Raw genomic sequence first — 21068 nt, 5'->3', positions numbered from 1 at the left:
ACTTTTTAAGGACTTTAAAAGTCAATTTTCCAATTTCTCCATTTCCATTAAATGAAAAAATTCCAATATGAATCACTTGTTTTGTGCTAATACACATTTCATAGTGCCCTGTTTAGGTGTAGAATACACCTGTCGTCTTGGGCGCTTCATAGGACAATGCCATTCAAACTAATGCCAGCTGCTGTTAAACATGAAGGAAGAAGAAAACCAATGGCAAAGTGAAGCTACCAGAGAGCAGTGTCTAAAACATTTTAAAGCAGACTTGTTGAAAACCATGGCAACAATTTCAAGCCTTTAACAAGAATTTTACCCAAATTCCATTACTTTTCCAAATTTTCTAGGATTTTAAGAATCCGAAAACACCCTGCCAAGAGCATAAGAAACGATGACATGAATGATTGTTGATGTGGTTTTAATATTTAATTACAGATCTTGCACAGGATATAAAAAAATGTAAGGCTTACAATTTACTTGGAACACTAAACACACACCCAAATAAATCTCAATGATTTGGAAAGATGGGAAGTCATTAGTCTGGCTCAGAGTCCAGGATTAGGGCAGGAAAACGTTGACCTCCTTCACCTAGCAGAGAGTACAAATCTCTCAACACACTGTGGTTGGTACATGAAAGGACAATGGAGGCCAGTTGAGGGGACACAGCATCGAGCAGTGCCTGGAACATGGACAAATAAACATCACTTTAAGTCATTAATTTAAAAACATATATACTTTGTCAAAAATGAGGGCCACCCAATGTGCTCTTTCACAACGATTTTTTTTATCATCAAGTCACCCTTTTTTGTGATTTGACTGTTCTCAATGCAAACAATTCAAATTTCACATGTTTAATTATTTTCAGGAAACGCATGTTTGTATCTATTGAATTTGCAAAATTCCCACTGTCCCTCACATTTATAGACATATTTTTATTTTATGACACTGATGTACAATTTTTTTTTTTTTATGACATTGAATAAAATGTTCCTTATCTTTTACAAGCTATCTTGGTTACATGTGAGATAATTAAGCATAGTGAATAGGAATGACTGATACAGTATACCTACTTAAAAATTGTTTTTTCTCATTTTAATACTGAATAAAAATCTTTTTTGAACCCCAATAGCAAAATATTTCACCTAAATTAAGTTCATTCATTTTTTATTTTCTTATTTCTTTAAGGTGGCACAAATTTCTAAGTATGTCAGAAAAGAAGCGGGTCTCTGAGTAATTTCTATCAAAAGGTATGACTTTCTTTTATTAATAAAATAATCCAAACCAAATGCTCCCTTTGGCAGCTAGAGGACAGTAAAGGGTGTACTCTCAGCTTAGGTAGCCCCATTCTAATTGTTTGAGCTGACGTAGTCTAATCTTACTGCCCATGGACTGCTAAAACTTTATTTTGCATTTCTGTTGCATTCATTTCAAAGTGATGAGACAATTAAGGCGGAAATTATATTTTTTCATGGCGCCAACTTGAGTTTGTATAGCATGATAAGTTGGTTAAGGTGTGAAACTGCATTCACTCAACTGTTAAAATAAACCGGCTAAACAAATTCAGTACCGGAAATGAAAAACATTTGTCTATTTTTTGTAAATAAATGTGTTATACTTAAAAGAAAAAAATCCCTGAACATCCATGGTTATATTACTTAGGGTAGGTTACTAAAGTAGGCTGAACGATAAAGCATAATAATGAAAACCTATGGTAAGCTAAAAAATAATTTACATCCTTTACATGGTTTTGATCAATGTTTCTCAACTAGTCTGACTTGAGGACCCAGCATACCACCCTAATTACAATGTGCGCCCCAAATAAAGAAAGCAATTCGACTACTCGAATATATCGAATGAAACGATTCTGCAGTTTAAAGTAGGGATAGTAGAATACCGTCACGTTTTTTTAAACAAAATGAGCAGCAAAACCAAAACGAATTCAAATACTGTATATACTTGCATATAAGCGATCTCACAAAACTGCGTTAAAATAGCCACATACTATCGGGAAATTCCTACCTAAAATATCAATAAAACATGAAAGCTAACAATGATAACTAATTAATAGTGAAAAAAATAAATATCATAAAGATTAATATACTTGTAAAAAGCTTAAAATATAAGCAGCACCTCAATGACACTCGTACACAATTTTGGTATTTGGGAATCATTGACTCGATCGTTGTTGTCACTGTTTTCCACTTTTCCTTCGCTTTATCACTAACTCTGACAGGATCCAATATCATGGGCAGAAAAAGTAATTAAAAAGGAAAATCAATCAAATGAGATCAAAAACAATGAGTGGCAAGAGATCGAGCAAGGATTGATCACAATATACTGTTAAGGAGTGTAGCTGAACCTAGTGTAGTCATTTTCTTCTTCTTAGCAATATTTTGCCAAAGCAAAGAACTGCGACCCACTGAAAACAGCTCCATGACGCCCAGGGACCGATCAGTTGAGAAACACTAGTTTTAGATCATTTACAATTTACTTTCTAGGTTTAGCAGAAGATTATCTCGTAAAATCAGACAAATTGCTGGCGAAACGTTAAGACTGTTGAGAAGCAGAGTCGTGTCTTTCACGATGTCACCAGTCACTGAAATACATCATGCCATATATCATTGGAAAGACTAAACTCATTTCAAAACGTATTCATCAAGATACCAGAAAACTATAGCGCCGGTATAACTTACCCACAAGTGATGTAATATTCTAGTCACGAAACGATTATTCACAAAGATAGTATTGTTATATTCACGAGAGTCCAGTGATTCCAACCGCGTAAAATCTTTGCTCCAAATTACACCATAATACCGACAGATCCGCCTAAAAGCACCTCTGCATCGTTTGATGATCCATGTTGTTATCAGTTTGTTTTGCTCTGTATTTCCCCTTTAAAACATAACAGACTCATCAGATGATTTCAATATAGCTTGTTAGCCTCTGACATTTTGATTAACGCCATTCTCGACCGAATCAAATGTTGATTGACACATTGGTTAGCCATTGAAATTCCTAATATAAATGTATGCAATTTTACGGAAGATATTCAAATCAGAGCCAAAAATAAACATGCGTAAATGCAACCAGGGAGAATTTTCTCCATGCGATTGTCATGCGTCAGTATGCAAATAAGTCATACTGACTTGTGGAAAGTGACGTCAAATATTTTCAACTCTTTCAGAATGTCTAAAAATTGGCACAAGTAAATTACACGGTTGAGGAGGTTTTTAGGGCTGTAAACTGGTCTCCAAAAGGTCACTTTTCGAAATGCCTTGACATACAGTGCTGTTCAAAATAATAGCCAGAATATCCCTGGTTTTTGGTATATAAGACACTGCTTCAAAGAATGGCATTCTTAATTAAAACGTTGATTAGAGAGGGAAAAACCTATAAATAGGTGCAAAAAAAATGTTCACCTTAATTGATCTCCAATACATTACAATGGGTATAAAAACCAGAGACACATGGAAGAAAACAGAAGACAACTATTTAAGGTGACCGAAGAATAACCAGAATGGCAAAGGTCAGTGCCGTGCCAGTTAGAGGACGTATGTGTAAAGAAAATGTATTTTCAAGAATCCCACGCAAAGTACTTCTGTCAAAAAAATACATGTGCAGAATAGTTTAAAATTTGCCAAAGAACGCATCAACTGGCCTAAAGAAAAATGGAGGAACATTTTGTGGACTGATGAAAGTAAAATTGTCCTGTTTTAGTCCAGGGGCCACAAACCGTGTGTGAGACAACCTCCAAACTCTGAATTCAAACCTCAGTACACATTAATCACAGTGAAACATGGTGGTCCAAGTGTCATGGTCTGGGCATGTTTCTCCTACTCTGAGGTTGGGCCCATTTATTGCATACCAGGGATCATGGATAAGTTTGTGTAGGTCAAGATACTCTAAGAGGTTATGTTGCCTGATGAGGACATGCCTTTGAAATATGGACGAGGTAAGTATTAGTTTCAGGAGCGAGCAGCAGCAAGTCAACTGCAGGAGAGAGAGTGGGAAAGGTGAGAGGAGAGAGAGTGGGAAAGGTGAGATGGCACAACATTCATTTGGACAGGTAACTTAAAATTAGTTTTACCTGGTTATATCAGTATCAGAAATTATTTTCCCCCCATTTTATTAACACTCCACTTATTGAAACATGAATATTTTGTTTGTTTGTTTGTTTGTACATGATTCAAATTGAATCTTTTCTTCCGGCGCCGTCACGAATGGCAGCCACTCCAGCAGCTCCCGTGTTATTTTCGATTGTTCTCGATTGTTCTCAGCTCAGGGATGCTGCTGGAAATGTGAATTTCCCTTCGGGGATGAACAAAGTATCTATCTATCTATCTATCTATCTATCTAAATTATCTAAAACACCAAGATTGTTTAAGAAACTAATTGTTGCATAATTCTCTAATGATTCAATCCAATTTACAAATGTTCATCATATTTAGACAATCTAACAAATTGAATTATTTTAAGGAAAATCTTGAGTTTTCACAGAAATCCTAAATTGATGGAAATGTTTATGTAAATTGATGGGCATCAGTTAAATAAAATTTGGTGTCCGTAACCTCAAAATATTTTACTTGCTGCAACATCTTCTTGTCATGATTACTGATGCGGGGACCTGAGTCTGCTCCGTTGGCGCTGCTGACCTCTTTTTAAACCCCTGCCTTCCTGTCAACATTTGTCAGATCGTCTTCGAACCTTAGCTACACGCAAGGCCAGCACTTTTGACTCTTGACTCTATCCTGCCCAGTTTTCTGTCTGATTCCCGTTCCCGACCTCTTTTCTGAACCCGTTTTTGCTCCTCCGTCCCGTCCATCGACCTGTTTTTTCCTCGCTCTCGACATTGCCTTCGCTCGACACGGAAGTGCCACTTCCGCGTTCCCAGCGATCTGCTGCCCGTGAGCGAGGAGATCACCTGGTTGTGGGTGCAAACCCTTTCCTCTTTCTAAATAAAGCTGAGTAAAACAAACGCAATAGGGTCGAGTTTAAGTTCCTGGTCCGTGACACTTCTGGCTAAAATCCTTAATGCATCCTCAGTCAAGCTGCACTTTTGGCCAGTGCACGTACGTGTCTCTTAGCTCGAATACATTTTTTTTTTCATAATTTTTCCGCTTTGGGTTGGCGTTTGGACTGTAGTTGAAACAGTCCTTTTCTTACTTTCACCATTTTCATCCTGTAATAAAAGAAAACCACAAGCATGCACTTTAAATTACTCTCCTGCCCCAATCCCGCCTTCTTTCCCCCAGCTTTATGTGCTCCGTGGCCAGAACACAGATGATAAAAGAACAAAAGCAGATAGGCGCAGCAAAAAATATATATATAACTTGAACTTTGTTGAGCATTGTTAACCAATACTTAAATAAAATATTCTTAATTTTAACACCTCAAACTACACACCCAACCTTAAACATAAAAAATTGAACTGAATTAAGTAAGTGACAATTCCACTAGGAGTCAGCTGTTAAGTATTAAGGTATACTGTAACTTACCTTGGATTTGAATTTTGCTCTTGCAATAAATACAATCACATGCCGACACCCACCTGCTGGAGGTAAATTTCCTGCTGAAGCAGAGCCACTCTTATCCTGATTGCTTCCAACTGTCGCAGCTCTGCTTCTGAGGCGTAAGTGATGGTCACGGGCAAATGCTGCGAAAATGCCTCATCTTCCCCGAGCCCGGCAAAGCAAGCACAAACTCCCTCAGGTCTCCATTGATGCCAGGCTTGCCACTCTGATGAAAAATATGGCTATTTTTAACGCACGGGCAACTAAAACATCAACTCTGCTAATTCTTATTTAGATAGCCCGATGAACTTAATACCTTTTTCACAGCCCAGTTTAATTCTTTTTTAAGGTCTTTCAAAGACATGTTTCCAATTTCTCCAGTAAAATTCAAAGAAGAAATCATGTATTTTACAGAGCCAGAAATATATCTGCAATTTACATATGCAAATTTTAATATTGCATCTACATTTATTACGAGTAACTCGCAAATACATTTGTTTTTGTGACATATCTCGCCCCATAAAGGTGTTGGGTAAATATGACGGTAATATGTAGCTTACATTTTCAGTTGGAGGAAGTTCTTCCCATGACAATTTATCACTGGGAAACGCTACCTTCATTTTTTGCATGGCCCATAAAAAAATTGATCCGTAATCCTTGCACTAATATACATTTCATTGTGCCCTGTTCAGGTTTGACAACATTTAGCCATACAAACTAATGCCACCTGCCATAAATCACAAAGGAAGAAGAAATGTATTGGCAAAGCCAGGAGGGCAGTGTCGGCATCATTTTTAAGACTTGGTGAGAAAAATGGCAGCAATTTCAAGCATTTATAACCACTTCACCCAAAATTCAAGCATTTTTTTAAATTCGTGAAAACACAACATTTAAATTCAAGCATTTTCAAGGATTCCAAGCACCCTTATGCATTGTTTTGAAGACTTTTCACTCAGGCTTGAAATTGGGTCAGGGGTTAAGAAGTAAGGAGGGTGTAGTAAGGAGGGTCATGTATAATGAGCGGCCCTATTGGGTAAAAAAAAAACTTTATTAAAATTTAATTTCACTTTTTTCCCCGCTTAAATGAAGCATTGTAAGTAACAAACGTTATTGAATATGTGCGGCTATGATTAGAATCCTTTATTGACGACGTTAACCATGAGCACAATACTGACTAGCACTCTTACCGCCATAACTTTTGATTGATTCCAATTACATCTAATGTTTTGCGGTTGTGGTCAGCAATATTTTTCGACCATAGCGCAAATACTTTCATACATTATAAGGCATACCTAAAATTTGAGTTCTTTTTAAGGTAATTTTACTTCAAATGCACTGCCTCAAATGCCTGGATGAAATCCTACAAAATCATGGGAAAACATTTTCTCCTTAGATCTACACAATTCACGTATATCACCTTTTTGACCTCACAAAAGCGAATTATGCCGAAATGTGAGATATTTTCATGCCTGTTTACTGAATGTCTAACCACCCATCAAGTGTCAAAAGTCAAATACCGATAATTCTTTACTACCGTAAATTCCGGACTATAAGCCGCTACTTTTTCCCCGAATTTTCAACCCTGCGGCTTATTCAGAGATGCGGCCAATTTATGTAATTTTTTTAACGACCGCCAGCAGCGCTCGAGTATGAGAGATAAGATTTAGACCGGTGGAATACGTGCGCCGAGGAAGATCACAGCTTATGAACGCTGACATACTCTCATCGTGCAAATTGCGCAAAATAAGGCTCATGACGCAGCTTCCATGTTAGAGGCAAACGGTTATATTGCTGGAGTGTAATGAAGTATGGGAGCGTGGAACGACGTCATTAAGTTAAAGTTTCTTTCCGATATTGAGAAAGACAACTTGGACGTCCAAACGTGGGAGGAAGAAGCGGATAGTCAGTCATGAAACTAACGGTTACGGCATTTATTTCCTTAACAGACTAATTAGCACGTGTGCGAGCGTCTTGTTAGTAGCGTGAGGCTACCGCCCAAAGGCACGGTTTAGGATGAAAGTTATATTATTATTATTAAAGCTTTGAAAACTCTCTCGATGTACCGTCTTTCTTTGTAAATATGTGTAATATGTATTTGCAACTGTATATTTTTGTAATGTATTTATTTGAGACACTTATTCTGCACGAGCAAATTAAAAAAGAGGGGCTGAGCAAAAACGGGGTGATGGGAAAGTGGGGACCGGTAAAGGTGAGTTTTTGTGGACACGGCGGACAATAATGGATATATATTTTCCCCACCCTTACCTTTGGAAATATACACTTTTTTTCCTTGGATTACTATCAACGGGCACCCAGAATCTGAAGGTCTGCAACAAATTTTAAGTAAATTAAATTTCAAATTTTAAGTTTAAATATCATTTTACGTTTAATTTGGCGGCTGTGATGTTTGGACTGAGTGCTTCAATGAAGGACATTTAGTTTCAATCGCGGGACTTGAAGTTTGGCTTGGATTAATTTCGTGTTTATTTGAAATGGGTGCATGCGGCTTATGTACAGGTGCGGCTTGTGTATGGACAAAATCGGTTTTCCCCTTAAAATGTGAAGGGGGCGGCTTATAATCAGGTGCGCTCTATAGTCCAGAATTTACGGTAGATTATTCCTGAAAATGGGCCACTGAGGAAAAGCACACATGAAGCAAAACCAAAAATAATGATGAAATCACAAAGTTGGCTCCATATTTCTGTTGAATTGGCATAGAAAATAACGAAAACAATCCAACATAAGGAAACATTTCTACCTTGTTTTGCTTTCTCTGCAAAATTCTGGAGCTCCAGTGCCGTTATTTGCAATCTTTCAGGTGTTAAACCGAAACACCAGTCTTCGCTCTTCTCTGCATTGATTAAAAATAAACACAATTTCAATTCGTTAAATCACTAAGGCAAACACAATGCAGGTTGATACTTAGAAATGTGCTTTGGTTCACTCATTTTGGACGACCCATCCTGCCATATGTAAAAATAAACACATAGATAAATAAATGCAGTGGTTAGCACAATCGCTTAACACGCGAAAGATTCCCGGTTCAAAATCGGTTGGAAACATATGGTGGCTTGGAGGGGATGGACGCCACCAGGCTGAACTTGCCCAAGACACGAAATGGTGCCCCTACCACCCTAGTGGTTAAGGGATCCAACCAACCAACCAAATGCCATAAAATAAATGAGCACAAATAAACCACCTAATACCTAAATGCATGAAATAACATAATATTTTTATGAAAATAAAAATATGTATTTAGTCGTGCATTTTGTTTCAACAAAAGCGGCGCAACTGCAATGTTTTCTTCCCTCAGCTAGCAGTCAAGCAACCATAGGTTGAAAAGCTCGGCCAGTTTGACTCCCCCCTCACTTGATTAACATTATCGAGTGACAAAATACACGAAAAAAATAAATGACAAAATACAGAAATAAATGAATTTTAAAAAAGCATATATAAATGAATAAATTGCATTTATGTTATATAATTAAGTATCAGGTGATTTATTTTTGGGTTTGGCATATATTTGTAGTGATTTACAAAATGTCGGTGGGGACAGGTGTTGAAATAACAGGGAAACAAACTCCAAATTTAAGTGGGATTGCAAATAAGGATGCACTTTAATCATTGGCCCCATGGAAAAAAGACTCAATAGTCACTTGGTATACTACTAAATGACCCATCAGTACTTGGTAAAAAGATTTGAAGCAAAACATTCTTCATTACAATTCATATCCATTTTCAATAGAAATAGTAGCACAACTTGGTTGTTCCTTGTCTGTACCCCTTCATAATGTGTGAGAAGCAGCCGGATAATACTGGTAATCACGAAGTCTTTGTTAAGGGTTAATGGATATTTGAGCCATGAATTTATTTGTTTAAATACAGTGCATAAATAATTTGACAATCCCTACCAAAATATACAAAATACAAAGTCCTTTACGAGACAAAGAGCGTTTAATATGCCACAAAACCATAGGACATATTTCACAAAAGCAAAGGACATAACCTTATCGCCATAAAGTTTGGTTTTCAACAAAAATATGAAAGCCACAAATGATGCAAAGCGTATTGTACATTGTGAAAGTCGTTTGATTTTCATTATTTCGGAACAAAGTAGTTTTTCCCCAATATCAGTATTGTCACATAAATGCTGATGCCCTTTATTGCCGAGGTCAAGCTCATATCTGGAGAGAAGGAAAACAACGGTGGGCGAAAATCCCTCCCCAAAAACCAGGGTAAAGAGGAATTCGCACTGCCAGTAACAGGATGCAGAGCTCATATAACCCAGGTGGTTGAGGGATCCGTGAACCGAGATTGATTTATTTAGACAATTATTTCTACATAAAGCAGGATCTGTCCTCCATAGCTCATGACTTGCAGTCATGCAAAAACTGGACCGAGGGAAAATGAAATCGCAAAGATTACATGTTATTCAGTAACAACCATAATTAATTTCTCAACGCCAAAGCAAAAATAAAATTGGTCAACCTTAAAACTCAGTAAGATGGACCATGAATGTACTGCACTTTGAAATCCCTTTTTTTTTTTAACGAGTAAATTAGTTTGAAATCATAATTTACAGTCAACCAATGCCCCTCAACAGCTTGGGTTGTTTTTTGTGATTCACTCGAGATTGGCTGATCTGAAGACATTACCCGGTTCCAAGCTTTGCTTTGGTGTCTGCTGGTTCACAAGGTTGATGGCCTGGCACTGTTGAGCGAGTTGATCGACGCGATGAGTCAGTCTGCCTACCAGACCGCCAATCTGCTGCAGACTTCCAGGTGGCCAGTCTTTAGGGAACTAAAAATGCCACAATGAGAGAGCACATACAATACTCTAACCACCAAAACTAATCAAGAATATATACGATTTGCCCAGATGGATATTGTAAGCTAAAACTTAAGGGAATGAGTGTATAATAACACACCCAGACCTTATTTGCTCCCTCACGTTCAGGAATTTCCAGAAAAACAACTTTTGAATACACACGTCTGCCAAATGAGAAATAAAATATCTAGCCATACCATTAAATACACCATTGCGGTAGAGTTACTAGAATGAGCCAGATCAATGTACAGTAAACTGGAATTACCGAAATTACTCGACCATCGGCGCACATACGTCTTAGATTTTCTTTAACTTGTTCGGTGTGTCCTTTCGCACAGAGCGCCCTTTGTGTGTTGTAAGGTGGACGTAATAAGGCGACATCATAAGAAAGCTAAAGGGTGAAGTGTGGAACTTTAACCGCTGGCCTTCGGTGTAACCCGGCTGTTCAAAGTGAGTCTGCAAGCGGCGTGGAAAGCAATGTTCCCTCTAATTTTCCACGGGTCTGAGCGTTCACACAAAGTCGATGAGCAACGCTTGAAACAACAATGAGCAACAGCAATCCCAAGTGTGGCAACTAAGTCATTATCAAACATGTCCAAAACTTGACATCAAGTTACATTTTGTTTGTGATTAAGTTTCCGGCAATGCAAACATTTTTTTCACTTTTGAATGAATTGACTCATGTATTATTGCAAAGGTTGTACGTCCTACAAACGTCATTTGTTTTTACAACAATTCTTTCACAAGATTTCCATTTCTTTTTTTTCCTGGTATCTTTTGTCGCATAATACTAACATTTTTGGGGGCTTATTTAGTTGGTTGCACGATATACAACTGTATTTAATCACATTTTTTAGTGGAAGTACAATGTTTGCAACAAGATTGACTTGTTATAATTGGAAATTATTTGAATGCAACACAAACGTTTTCTTCTTTTTCCCTGTTTCTTTTCTATTTTTTAAATTCCTTTAAAAAAAAATCTCATAGTGTTTATTTTTTCCTAACTTACTTTTTTCTTGCTTTTTTGTTCTCGATCAACTTTTTTCCTTTATTTGTGTCTTTCTTTTCTTCTGTTTTTTTTCTGATTTTTTCCTGCTCTTTTGTTCTCTTTTCCTCTCTTTTTGTTTCTTCTTTTCTCAGCTTTTCACTACTTTTTCATTTTGGTATTTTTTTTCTTTTTTGCTCTTTTTCCCCCCTTCCTGCATATTTTTACATAATATCTGGTCATGTAGGGATTAAAGAAGAAAAATAACCTAAAGAGCCGTTTGGAACACGAAAGAGCCGGTTATCGAAAAACTCTACTGACTTTACTCAACTTCGTTCTACTTCGACCTTGACTTCAAAATATTCCATTTAGAACACAGCGTTAGGAGAACCCGTGTATTTTTACCTTCATGCACTGTAACATTGACTTAATTCGCTTCTTAATTAGGAATTCCGAGCCCTGATTTTTGTGAGCTGGCTAGATTTACTTGAGCGCGGAAAAGCTCTGGGTAGTGCGCAAATGCGCACACACGCAGCTCAGAGGGAACATCGTTGTTGTGAGGTGGAAGTAGGCGCAGAAAGTGAAGCGCAATTGGATGACGTGAGCGGAGCAATGAGAGAGAGTGTACGCGTAAGAGTTGAAATTTTGTGTTGTGTATTCAGTAAACTGGTGGCGACTTTATCTTCTCTATAAGAAACCCGTACATGTTCATGTGTATTTTTTATTTAATGAGGAGTTTTTCAAAACCTCCCCGAAACGAGGACACCAGCGTCCAATAATCAAGTGCACCATATGTACAGTATGTGTTAAATACAGAAATACAACCAGCTACGGAGACTGTGCCTTTTAAAACGATGCGCCCTTTGGTTGTGAAAATACGGTGAACTAAAACAGTAATCCCTCTCTGTATGGCTGTTTACTTTTCATGGTTTCTACTGATTTTCATCGAGCATTGTGTTCTGCAGCAAACACACAGCAAATTTTATCACGGGGGCAGGTAGCCGAGGGGTGTTTGTGTGTGTGTGTGAGTGAGAGACTGTCTGTGTGCACAACTGTGATAGGCTGGCATAGCTGTAAGTCAAAAAGCAGGGCAGGCACACAAGTCAATGAGTCCATCCAAAACAAACCGCAAAGCAGCGCTACAGCTAGTATTTTAGCGGCTCGTTAAATTGAGACTCTGGACTCTAAGAAAAGTTGGAGGAGCACATTAGAAATCCTGATCACCACCGGGTGCTCTGCGGATTGTTATCAGGTCCAGGAAGAGACTGAGACGGGGTCGGGAGAGAATAAGCAATAGCGGTGCCGCAGGTCCGGCCTACTACGGCTACGTAACGACCCTCACAAGCCACCTGTCTCACCAACGCCACACCCATTACACAAGAAACAGATGACTTGGAGCTACAGCTCATGGGAACCTGCTACATTCTTGACTCTTGTATTTTAATTATCATGGAGAGTTTGCTCAACCCAATTATCCCTGATGATAGCATGTAGCTAGCCGGCTGCTCGCTACAATTGCTTCCCTAAACTCAAATTAACATAACTCAAATACCTAATGTCGCACATTGTTGCTGTAACACATTCTTGGTATAGTGTAACATAATGCAGACACTATAGGGGAAGAACCATCACATCATGTTCATGCAGTGGGTCGACAGCACAGGCCGTTATATAGGAACCTGACATGCATGCTTATAGAATGTGGGAGGAATCCCAGGGGAAAACCCACTCACACAAGAGGTGGACATAAAACTTAACACACATCACATCTTTCAGGCAGATTGGAAACCATTGGTCTTAAATTGCAAAGCAAATTTGAATTTTTGGAAGTCCAAGGAAGGGTGCTGATACTGTTTTTCTTTATTTATAATATTCATGCATTTATTTATTCTTAATTTCTTTTTATTTCCTTTTTGTACATGCACAGATAAAGGTTTTCAAGTACCACATAAATAAAGATTTTTTGTAATCACAATCAACATTGCTCTAGATTTGTTTACCAATTCCTCCAAATTTCAGTAGCTTAATTAGTATTCTCACTCTTTAGTAGTTTTCTATGAAAGAAGTAAGCCATTTATAATTTTCTTTTAGTTTGTAAAGCAATAAACAAGATTCTAACGTATTAGAATGTTGATGATCCATAACAAAATAATGTTTGTTTATTTTTACAATATAGATTTAAAATTAACATCCGGATCTTTTCATTTTACAAGGGTAGATCAATTATCTATTCTAAACTAATACACAAATAATAGAAATGTAGCGCATTCAACTTTGGGTGGAAAATAATGATACAATGTTAGAATATGTGAACCGAATATTGTGCTTTAATTCAATTATGTACAGTGACCAAGTTTTCTGATAACAGCGGTGCGGGAGATTTGTTATTTTGCATGCTTGTGTGAAACAAAGGAAGATGCTGATAGGAGGGGTGGGAGGCACCGCTCCCCCAGGAGGCCGGAGCCGTGAGCCAAAGCCCCTGCCAGGTCGCAATTCAGCCAGCTAAGAAGCAAGAGATTCAGCCAAACAAGCTGCACAGGACCAAAATTTCCCCCTCACGCAACCAAAAAGGTTCTGACCCAGTCCCAGCTTAACAAGCAACCAGAGAACCTTGCTGAGCCAGCGACCAAGCCTGATTGCACCAGCAGCCAAACTGGTGGGACCCAGCCAGCAATCTCCAAGAAGCCACCAGCCGACAAACAAGGTTTCCACACATTGCATCCCGTGGTCCTCTTCAAGACCGGGTCTCCAGCCTTCAGGATTCCTCATTGCTCTACCGCCGAGGATATCAAAACTGGGCCATCACCTTCATTGAATCAAGACCAAACTCTATCCCATGGTGCTAGGTATTGATTGGTGAGACTTTAATGGGGAATTCTATTAAATTACAATGACATAGCAATAAGGCCAACATTGTCTTTCTATCTAAATGGTCCCATCTAAGATCTAAACTCCTATCTTTATTTTCTCATCTTTGATTTTGTGTTCTATTTAAGCTTCTTCTGTAGATTATTTGTAAAAGAAAACTCCATTTATCTGAGAGTGTGTGTGTGCCTTGATTTAAGTATATTAAACTATCAAAAACAGTAGATAAAATTCACCTAAAGTTGTGTGTAGCCACCCGTCAGAATGACCAAAAAATATTTTGTATCCGTTTTCCTGATATAATGATCTAAAAACGTATGTGGTGCTCCCAGAAAGGCAAGGCGAGTTTAAAAATAACAAACTTGTCTCTATCTTAATCCGTCAAAATAATTTGATAAAATAATTTATTTACCACACAAATTTCCTTACATAAATAAATATTATATTTATATCGCATACATATGGAGAACAGCAGGTTGAAATTCCCCATGAGATTTACAAGCAGAGACCGCGGCAAGACAGACAAAAAGAAGACGGACGTACCGTTGCTCTCATTCTCTCCATGAAGTGACTTCTCCCTACCACAGGTTTCCCTTGAGCAGCCATAACTTTGTCCCACATTCTATTGAGGAGGGAAGCAATGAATCAAGTTTTATAACAATTGGACAAATAGACGCATGTCATTTTGCCTACGCTGTTTGCTTGAGGTGCAGACAAATCCACCGTTCCTTCAGCTCACTCTGTGCCCTGCAAGGAGAAAGACATTGTAATATTGCCATGTTGTTGATGTATTCCATTGCCTTGAGACACTATTGCTTTGCATGAATGGAAGGTATTTCACTCACTAGAGTGAAATAAAAATTAATCATGATTTGGGGACTTTGATATGATCCTCGGAATGGGTGTTTTGTTTTGAAGCTAACAAATAGGTTCAGGCAAGTATTTTCAATGACAGTTCAAACACAAAACTGTAAACACAACTGGACTTGCTGTAAAACTGCTTATGGAGTCCATACACAATAAATCATACTTGACCTTCTGGTACTTACCGATGTGTTTAATTTTTTTGACAATCTGCAAATTTCAATAGTCGATATGCAGTGCCGTGCCAAGATAGTTTGCACCCTTTGAAGTTTTAAAACTTTCAGGCTTCAAACTTAAAGATAATAAAGTTGAAATGATCAACAAGTGGGATACATTTGTGAAGTGGAATAAAATGCATTGGATGTTATATATTTCTTTATCAAACAAACATTTGTTTTTCTGCCTCTTTACTTTCAGTGCAGCAAACTCAAACCAGAAGATTAAATGTTTTCAATATATTTCAGAATCTTATCTCATAATGAAGCTTCTGGACAAATTATAGTATTTAGTCAAAGCTGAAGGTCCGCAGGAGCAGACATTCTTAGGTGGATTTTAATAGAAAATGATGCTGTATTTAGAACATTGCTGCAGCATTCCGTTTTCTAATAACCGTATAATAGGCTTTGCAAAATACTTTGGACACCATATGATATATACATGAATCTATCCATTTTCTGCACCCGTTATCCTCACCAGGGTCGTGGGGGTGCTGGTGCCTACCCCAGGCATTCATAAGTTGGCAGGTTCCTAGCCAGTTGCACGGCACACAGAGACAGACATCCTTTCACACACTCATTCATACCTATCTATGTATAGTGTCCCTAAACTGCAAACAGTATTTACAAATACAGAACAAATGGATTATTTTTTGGGTCCATTACATAGTGGGCTGTTTGTACCTTCTTTGTTGAGGATGATTATAATCTCCAATGTCATGTGATGTGGCCACTGAAGATTTGGTCAAGTGCTCACCGCTCAGCATATTTCCACCAGTGATGCTCATTGGAGTAGTGTCCTGGACACTTTTTGTAGCCCAATGATGCGCAGTCTTCGAATGGGATTTAGTCTTTTTACTAGTGCCACTTTTACACTTTGCAGGCGCGGATGCGGCTGAGGATCTCGATATAGTCACAGGCTTTTTGAGCATTTTTTCATCACTCTTGGTGGATTTGAAGATAGATTTGCTGGCCGTCTGATTGCCTTTGAAATCAGGTGAGGATTTCGAAGTGACAGCAGTAATAACCTTTTGATGTGGAGTTGTTCTGTTTCCCTTTGGGTTTTCTCCAGATAATCTTGTGCCAGTGCGCACATAGTGGGCTTTTTCTAGTGCCTTTTCAAGGAGTTCCATTGCTTTTGTCTCCACAGGTGTCTGTGTTGCAGTGTCTGTCCAGATAAACAAACATAGTTTCACATTGTGGACAGAGACTACATGTTATTCAGTAATGTTGTATAAAAAGGATTGGGCATCCCTGATCAATTAGGCTTTAAATATGGTGTCCGCAACTTGAAATTTTGCTACTCTCTGCTGCCATCCCCTGGTTTAAAGTCATGATTGTAGCGTCAGTCACCTCATTCCTCACGAATAAACAAACTCTTCTTTTTTCATCTTTTTTGGAGTTTGGGGTGGCATTTGGATTGTGCACCGGTGCTGTGGAATGCTCTTCCCCCTGAGATCCGATCTAGAGTGGAAATTTTTAAATCTAAGGTTAAAACTCACTTATACTCTATAGCATATGAATAACCTACTCTTTTCGTCGGCTCCAGAGCAGGGGAACGTATAATAATATTCTGAAAAATAGTCTGTGTAATATAGTGTAATAATCTGTGAAGCCCTTTGAGACTCTTCGTGATTTAGGGCTGTACAAATAAAAATGACTTGACTATTTGAAACAGGCCTTTTCTTACTTTTACCATCTTCAGGCTACACTAACCAAAAAAACAACAACTCGGGAACGAGCATGAAATGAATCTCCACTCCCCCCTCTTTCTTATTCTACATCCTAATGTGTTGCGAGTTCTGGAAGAGCAGTGCTAAAAGAAAGATAAAAGCAGAAAAGTGCAGTGGATTTTTTATAAAGGCTCTTTGAACTCAGTTGGGCTTGGTAACACTTACATAAAAGTGAACATATTTTACTCCCAACTTTTTAAAAGAGAGTGTATAGGTGGTAGTAGAAGTGTAGATGGAATGTGACCATAATTTATAATGACAAATTGAAGCAATTAATTTTGAAACGTGTAAAGTGAACTTTGAATTTGTATGTAATTAACAATAATCGCACCATTTTTTTTTAAACTTGTCTTACACATTTCTATTATTATGTTCACCTCTCAGGACATCTGTATTCACCTCTGGTTCTTCTGTAGCTGTCCTGTAAGCAAAACAGAAAATGGCTTGGATAGAATAATTTTACAGCTAAAAATAATTGGATAAAATTCAGGCATGAACATGGGTCAGGGGTAAAAATGTAAGAAGAGTATGGAAGAAATCCCGTATTTATCTCTTTGTTAAAAGCTCACAGGCATAACAAGTACCCCTAATGTTTTATCAAACATTTGTACAACTTTTTGTTTCACTTTTTTCAGCTCAAACTAAGCATTGTAAGTGTCAAATGTTGTTGAATACATGTCCCCATGATTGAAATAGATAGATAGATAGATAGATAGATAGATAGATAGATAGATAGATAGATAGATAGATAGATAGATAGATAGATAGATAGATAGATAGATAGATAGATAGATAGATAGATAGATAGATAGATAGATAGATAGATAGATAGATAGATAGATAGATAGATAGATAGATAGATAGATAGATAGATAGATAGATAGATAGATAGATAGATAGATAGATAGATAGATAGATAGATAGATACTTTATTCATCCCCGCAGGGAAATTCACATTTCCAGCAGCATCCTTTCGCTGAGAACAATACAATAATAAGCAAAAGGAATACAATATACAAAATAACACTATGGTTGGTTACTTTGTTAATTGGATTCCTTAACCACTAAGGTCGTAAGGGCACAACTTTCCTTGGTGTGCCTTGGGCAGGTACAGCATGGCGGTGCCCATACCTCTCCAGGCCAACAAATAAACACTAGAGTACGGTATACCAATATAAAATTTACAAAGTCTCCTAGGTGATATGCAACCTTAGCGTGATGGAGGAGTGTGTGTGGACCAATGATCCTGTGTTGTCTGGGGACTTTAAGCCCCTGGTAGGGTCACCCATGACAAACAGGTACTAGGTGAGGGGCTGGAGGAAGCGCAGATCACAGACACCTTATGAAGGAAACTACCAGTGAAGCAAAAATTCCCTCGCCCTGTGGAGCTAGGCCTGGAGTTAGGGTCCATCGGATGAGCTGGATGGAGTGGCACAGGATACGGAGGTCTGGGTTTTCCTGCTGATGTTGTTTCCTTTATTATGCGTTTTTGCCTTCATTCATATTATTCAGGACGACTCACATTCATCTCTGGTACCATAAAAATAGTGTGGTAATGAGATAAAATCGTATCCCTTTTCGTAAGCTCTCCGTATCACTGATGGTCGAGTGGTTAGGTTTCACTCTCTCCACCGGACCCGGGTTTCCCGTTGCATCAAATGTTTTGCAGTTGTGACCAGCGATTGTTTTACGACTGATCAACCATTGCCATATACAGTAATCTCATCTCATTAGCTGCACCGCTTATCCTCAGTAGGGTCGCGGGGGTGCTGGAGCCCATCCCAGCAATCATCGGGCAGTGGGCAGGGGACACCCTGAACTGGTTGCCAGCCAATCGCAGGGCACACAGGGACAGACAACTTGCTCGCTCATTCACACCTAGGGACAATTTGGACCAGCCAATCCACCTGAAATGCATGTCTTTGGAGTGTGGGAGGAAACCGGAGTGCCAGGGGGAAACCCACGCAAGCACGGGGAGAACATACAAACTCCGCACAGTAAGTCCGGTAGCTGGATTTGAAGCCACACAGGAGGTTCCCAAGACCTTAGAACTGTGCCGCACACGCGCTAACCACTGCGCCGCCGTGCTGCCCCATATACAGTAATATACTACCGTAAAACCTTGTGTATAATGCACACATAAAGTTTGAGTGATATATTTTAACTAAAATTGTGTTTTATACACAGAAACAGTAGACCTACCTGCCTGAAGTACACTGATTGTAATTCAAACACCATTCACTTTTTGCGAAAACTCACGATGAAAAAATGTTCTCCTCTACACAATCCACATAGGCCACATTTTTTTCTACTTCAAAACGGTGAATTTTATACCTGGAAATTATAGTTGCATGAATTTCTTTCTAAAAGTGTTTTATTTAAGTGACCCTATAACTAGGGTTTGCGGGACCTTTCGGTCTCCCGCCCCCCTTTCTTTGCCTTGCTGTCTCTTAGGGAGTAGAAATAGAGAGGAGAGGATCCCCAGTCCCCTCACTCCCTCCACTTTAGTCGCCTCTTACGACACACAGCGGACCACGGTGGGAGAATTCTCACATTTCCCAGGGGGGAGGGCCCCTCACCACAGGGATTTGGATGGATGAGGAGCGAATGTTGAAGAAGATCTACAGAGCAGAAGTAAGGAAGGAGACCAAGAGGAAGGTCGCAATTGATCTGGATGGATGGTGTCATGACTGCACTGCAGGGGAGAGGTCTAAATATAGTGGAAGCTAGAGCTCTTGTTGAAGATAGGAATGAGTGGAGAGGTGTTGTAAAAGGATAGTGGGATGTTTGGACGTGTTCTAAGGGATGGGCAGGGCACCTGTATGATGCGGCAGGGGTAAACCAGTGAAAGCTGTCGGGCCCTGCTGTTGAACAGAAGAGTGTGTTGTGTCACCCTAACCCGAGTGACATGGCCGCTTTCTTGTGTCCCGTTTCATCTGAAGGGATGAAAGCATGACCAACCTAGGTGCCGAGGTCCCTAACTTGTTTGGGTGTTTGGGCATTTTGGGTTGGTCATGGTCCTAAAACATTTGTGTGTTTTTTTGCTATTTTTTTTCCCCAATTTATTTCCTTTGTTATTGTATGTGTTTGTGTTGCTGTCGGCCACCCCTCTTGAGGGATAAGACCAAGGTAGATAGATAGATAGTTGTATTTAAGTTTATCAAAAACAATGCTTTTAAATACATGGATTAATGTTACAACAGAGTTTCTCAACTGGTGGGTCAGGAACCAAAAGTGGGTCACGGAACCGTTTTAGTGGACCACTGGCCTTTGCTGAGTAGAAGAAAAAACTGAGGGTCAATTATACGGCTTAAGAGCAGATGGCCCTGCTTGATCTCTTTTTCCTGTCAAACAGCACCGTCTCAATTGTGTTTGAGAGGGACCACATCTTGTTTTATTGTGATTTTGTTGGTTTTGTTTCCCTTTTCTGCCCATGAATGTCGGTCACAGGAAAGTTAGTGAAAAGGGATAGGAAAAATGGAAAATTTGACACAACAATTGAACCAAAGAAGGAAATGATTGTGAATTACGAAGGTGCCATTGAAACACTGCTGTAAGGTAGGGTAAATGGTTTGAAAAGGTTATTTTTTGGGATTTTTAAACAGTATACAAATCTTTATTGTTTACATAATTTGTTAATTAGTGTTGTTTAGGTAGATGTTTTATTAATATTTTGAATTAGTTATGGTATGCGGCTATTTTAAAGCTGTTTTAGATAGTTGCTTAGATATGTGTAGGCTTATAGGCTACTATATACGTAGTGTGTTTTAAATCGTTTTGGTTTGGTTGGTCATTGTCTTTTGAAGGAAAAAAAAAGGTGAATATATTGTAATACAGTATTTCTGCTTTAAAGTGCACGGTTTTGACATAAGACGAGGATAGATGAGAGTGTGATTTAGTTTCTTTAGGTGAGACACAACTAATTAATAGTGTTGAATAGTGGAACTGAATAAAACCAGTTGAGAACCAATGTCCTGGAAAACGTATTACGATGAAAAAGGCACTGCTGGGATTCGAACCCAGGATCTCCTGTTTACTAGACAGGCGCTTTAACCAACTAAGCCACAGCGCCTGA

At 38.7% G+C, this 21068-nt stretch overlaps 1 protein-coding gene and 1 non-coding gene across 9 annotated transcripts in view; both read right to left on the bottom strand.

Annotated features, from left to right (window-relative positions):
• Positions 1 to 395: 395 nt before the first annotated feature.
• The window catches only part of tedc2 (tubulin epsilon and delta complex 2), a 24774-nt gene continuing 4101 nt past the window's right edge, over positions 396 to 21068 (bottom strand). For 3 of the 8 annotated variants that reach the window (XM_088327881.1, XM_088327887.1, XM_088327849.1), the window contains 8 exons: positions 17371 to 17414; positions 15945 to 16428; positions 14875 to 14928; positions 14725 to 14803; positions 10160 to 10304; positions 8263 to 8355; positions 5543 to 5730; positions 396 to 673 (listed from right to left, as the gene is read on the bottom strand). In XM_088327881.1, coding sequence (XP_088184007.1) covers positions 530 to 673; positions 5543 to 5730; positions 8263 to 8355; positions 10160 to 10304; positions 14725 to 14803; positions 14875 to 14928; positions 15945 to 16393 — 1152 coding nt within the window. In that variant the 5' untranslated portion in view covers positions 16394 to 16428; positions 17371 to 17414 and the 3' untranslated portion in view covers positions 396 to 529. Of the gene's footprint in view, positions 674 to 5542; positions 5731 to 8262; positions 8356 to 10159; positions 10305 to 14724; positions 14804 to 14874; positions 14929 to 15944; positions 16429 to 16613; positions 16725 to 17348; positions 17415 to 21068 lie in introns of all 8 variants that reach the window. The other 5 variants (XM_088327858.1, XM_088327895.1, XM_088327866.1 and 2 more) reach the window with 3 other exon arrangements.
• On the bottom strand, positions 20992 to 21065 carry trnat-agu (transfer RNA threonine (anticodon AGU)). Its single transcript has one exon. It is a non-coding gene; the product is annotated as a tRNA-Thr (tRNA).

This window comes from Urocampus carinirostris, chromosome 1 (genome assembly GCF_059441175.1).
Source record: "Urocampus carinirostris isolate Australia breed hairy pipefish chromosome 1, RoL_Ucar_1.0, whole genome shotgun sequence".
Taxonomy (NCBI): Eukaryota; Metazoa; Chordata; class Actinopteri; order Syngnathiformes; family Syngnathidae; genus Urocampus; species Urocampus carinirostris.
Note: the sequence above shows the minus strand (reverse complement) of the source record. Positions and strands in the feature narration are given on the sequence as shown.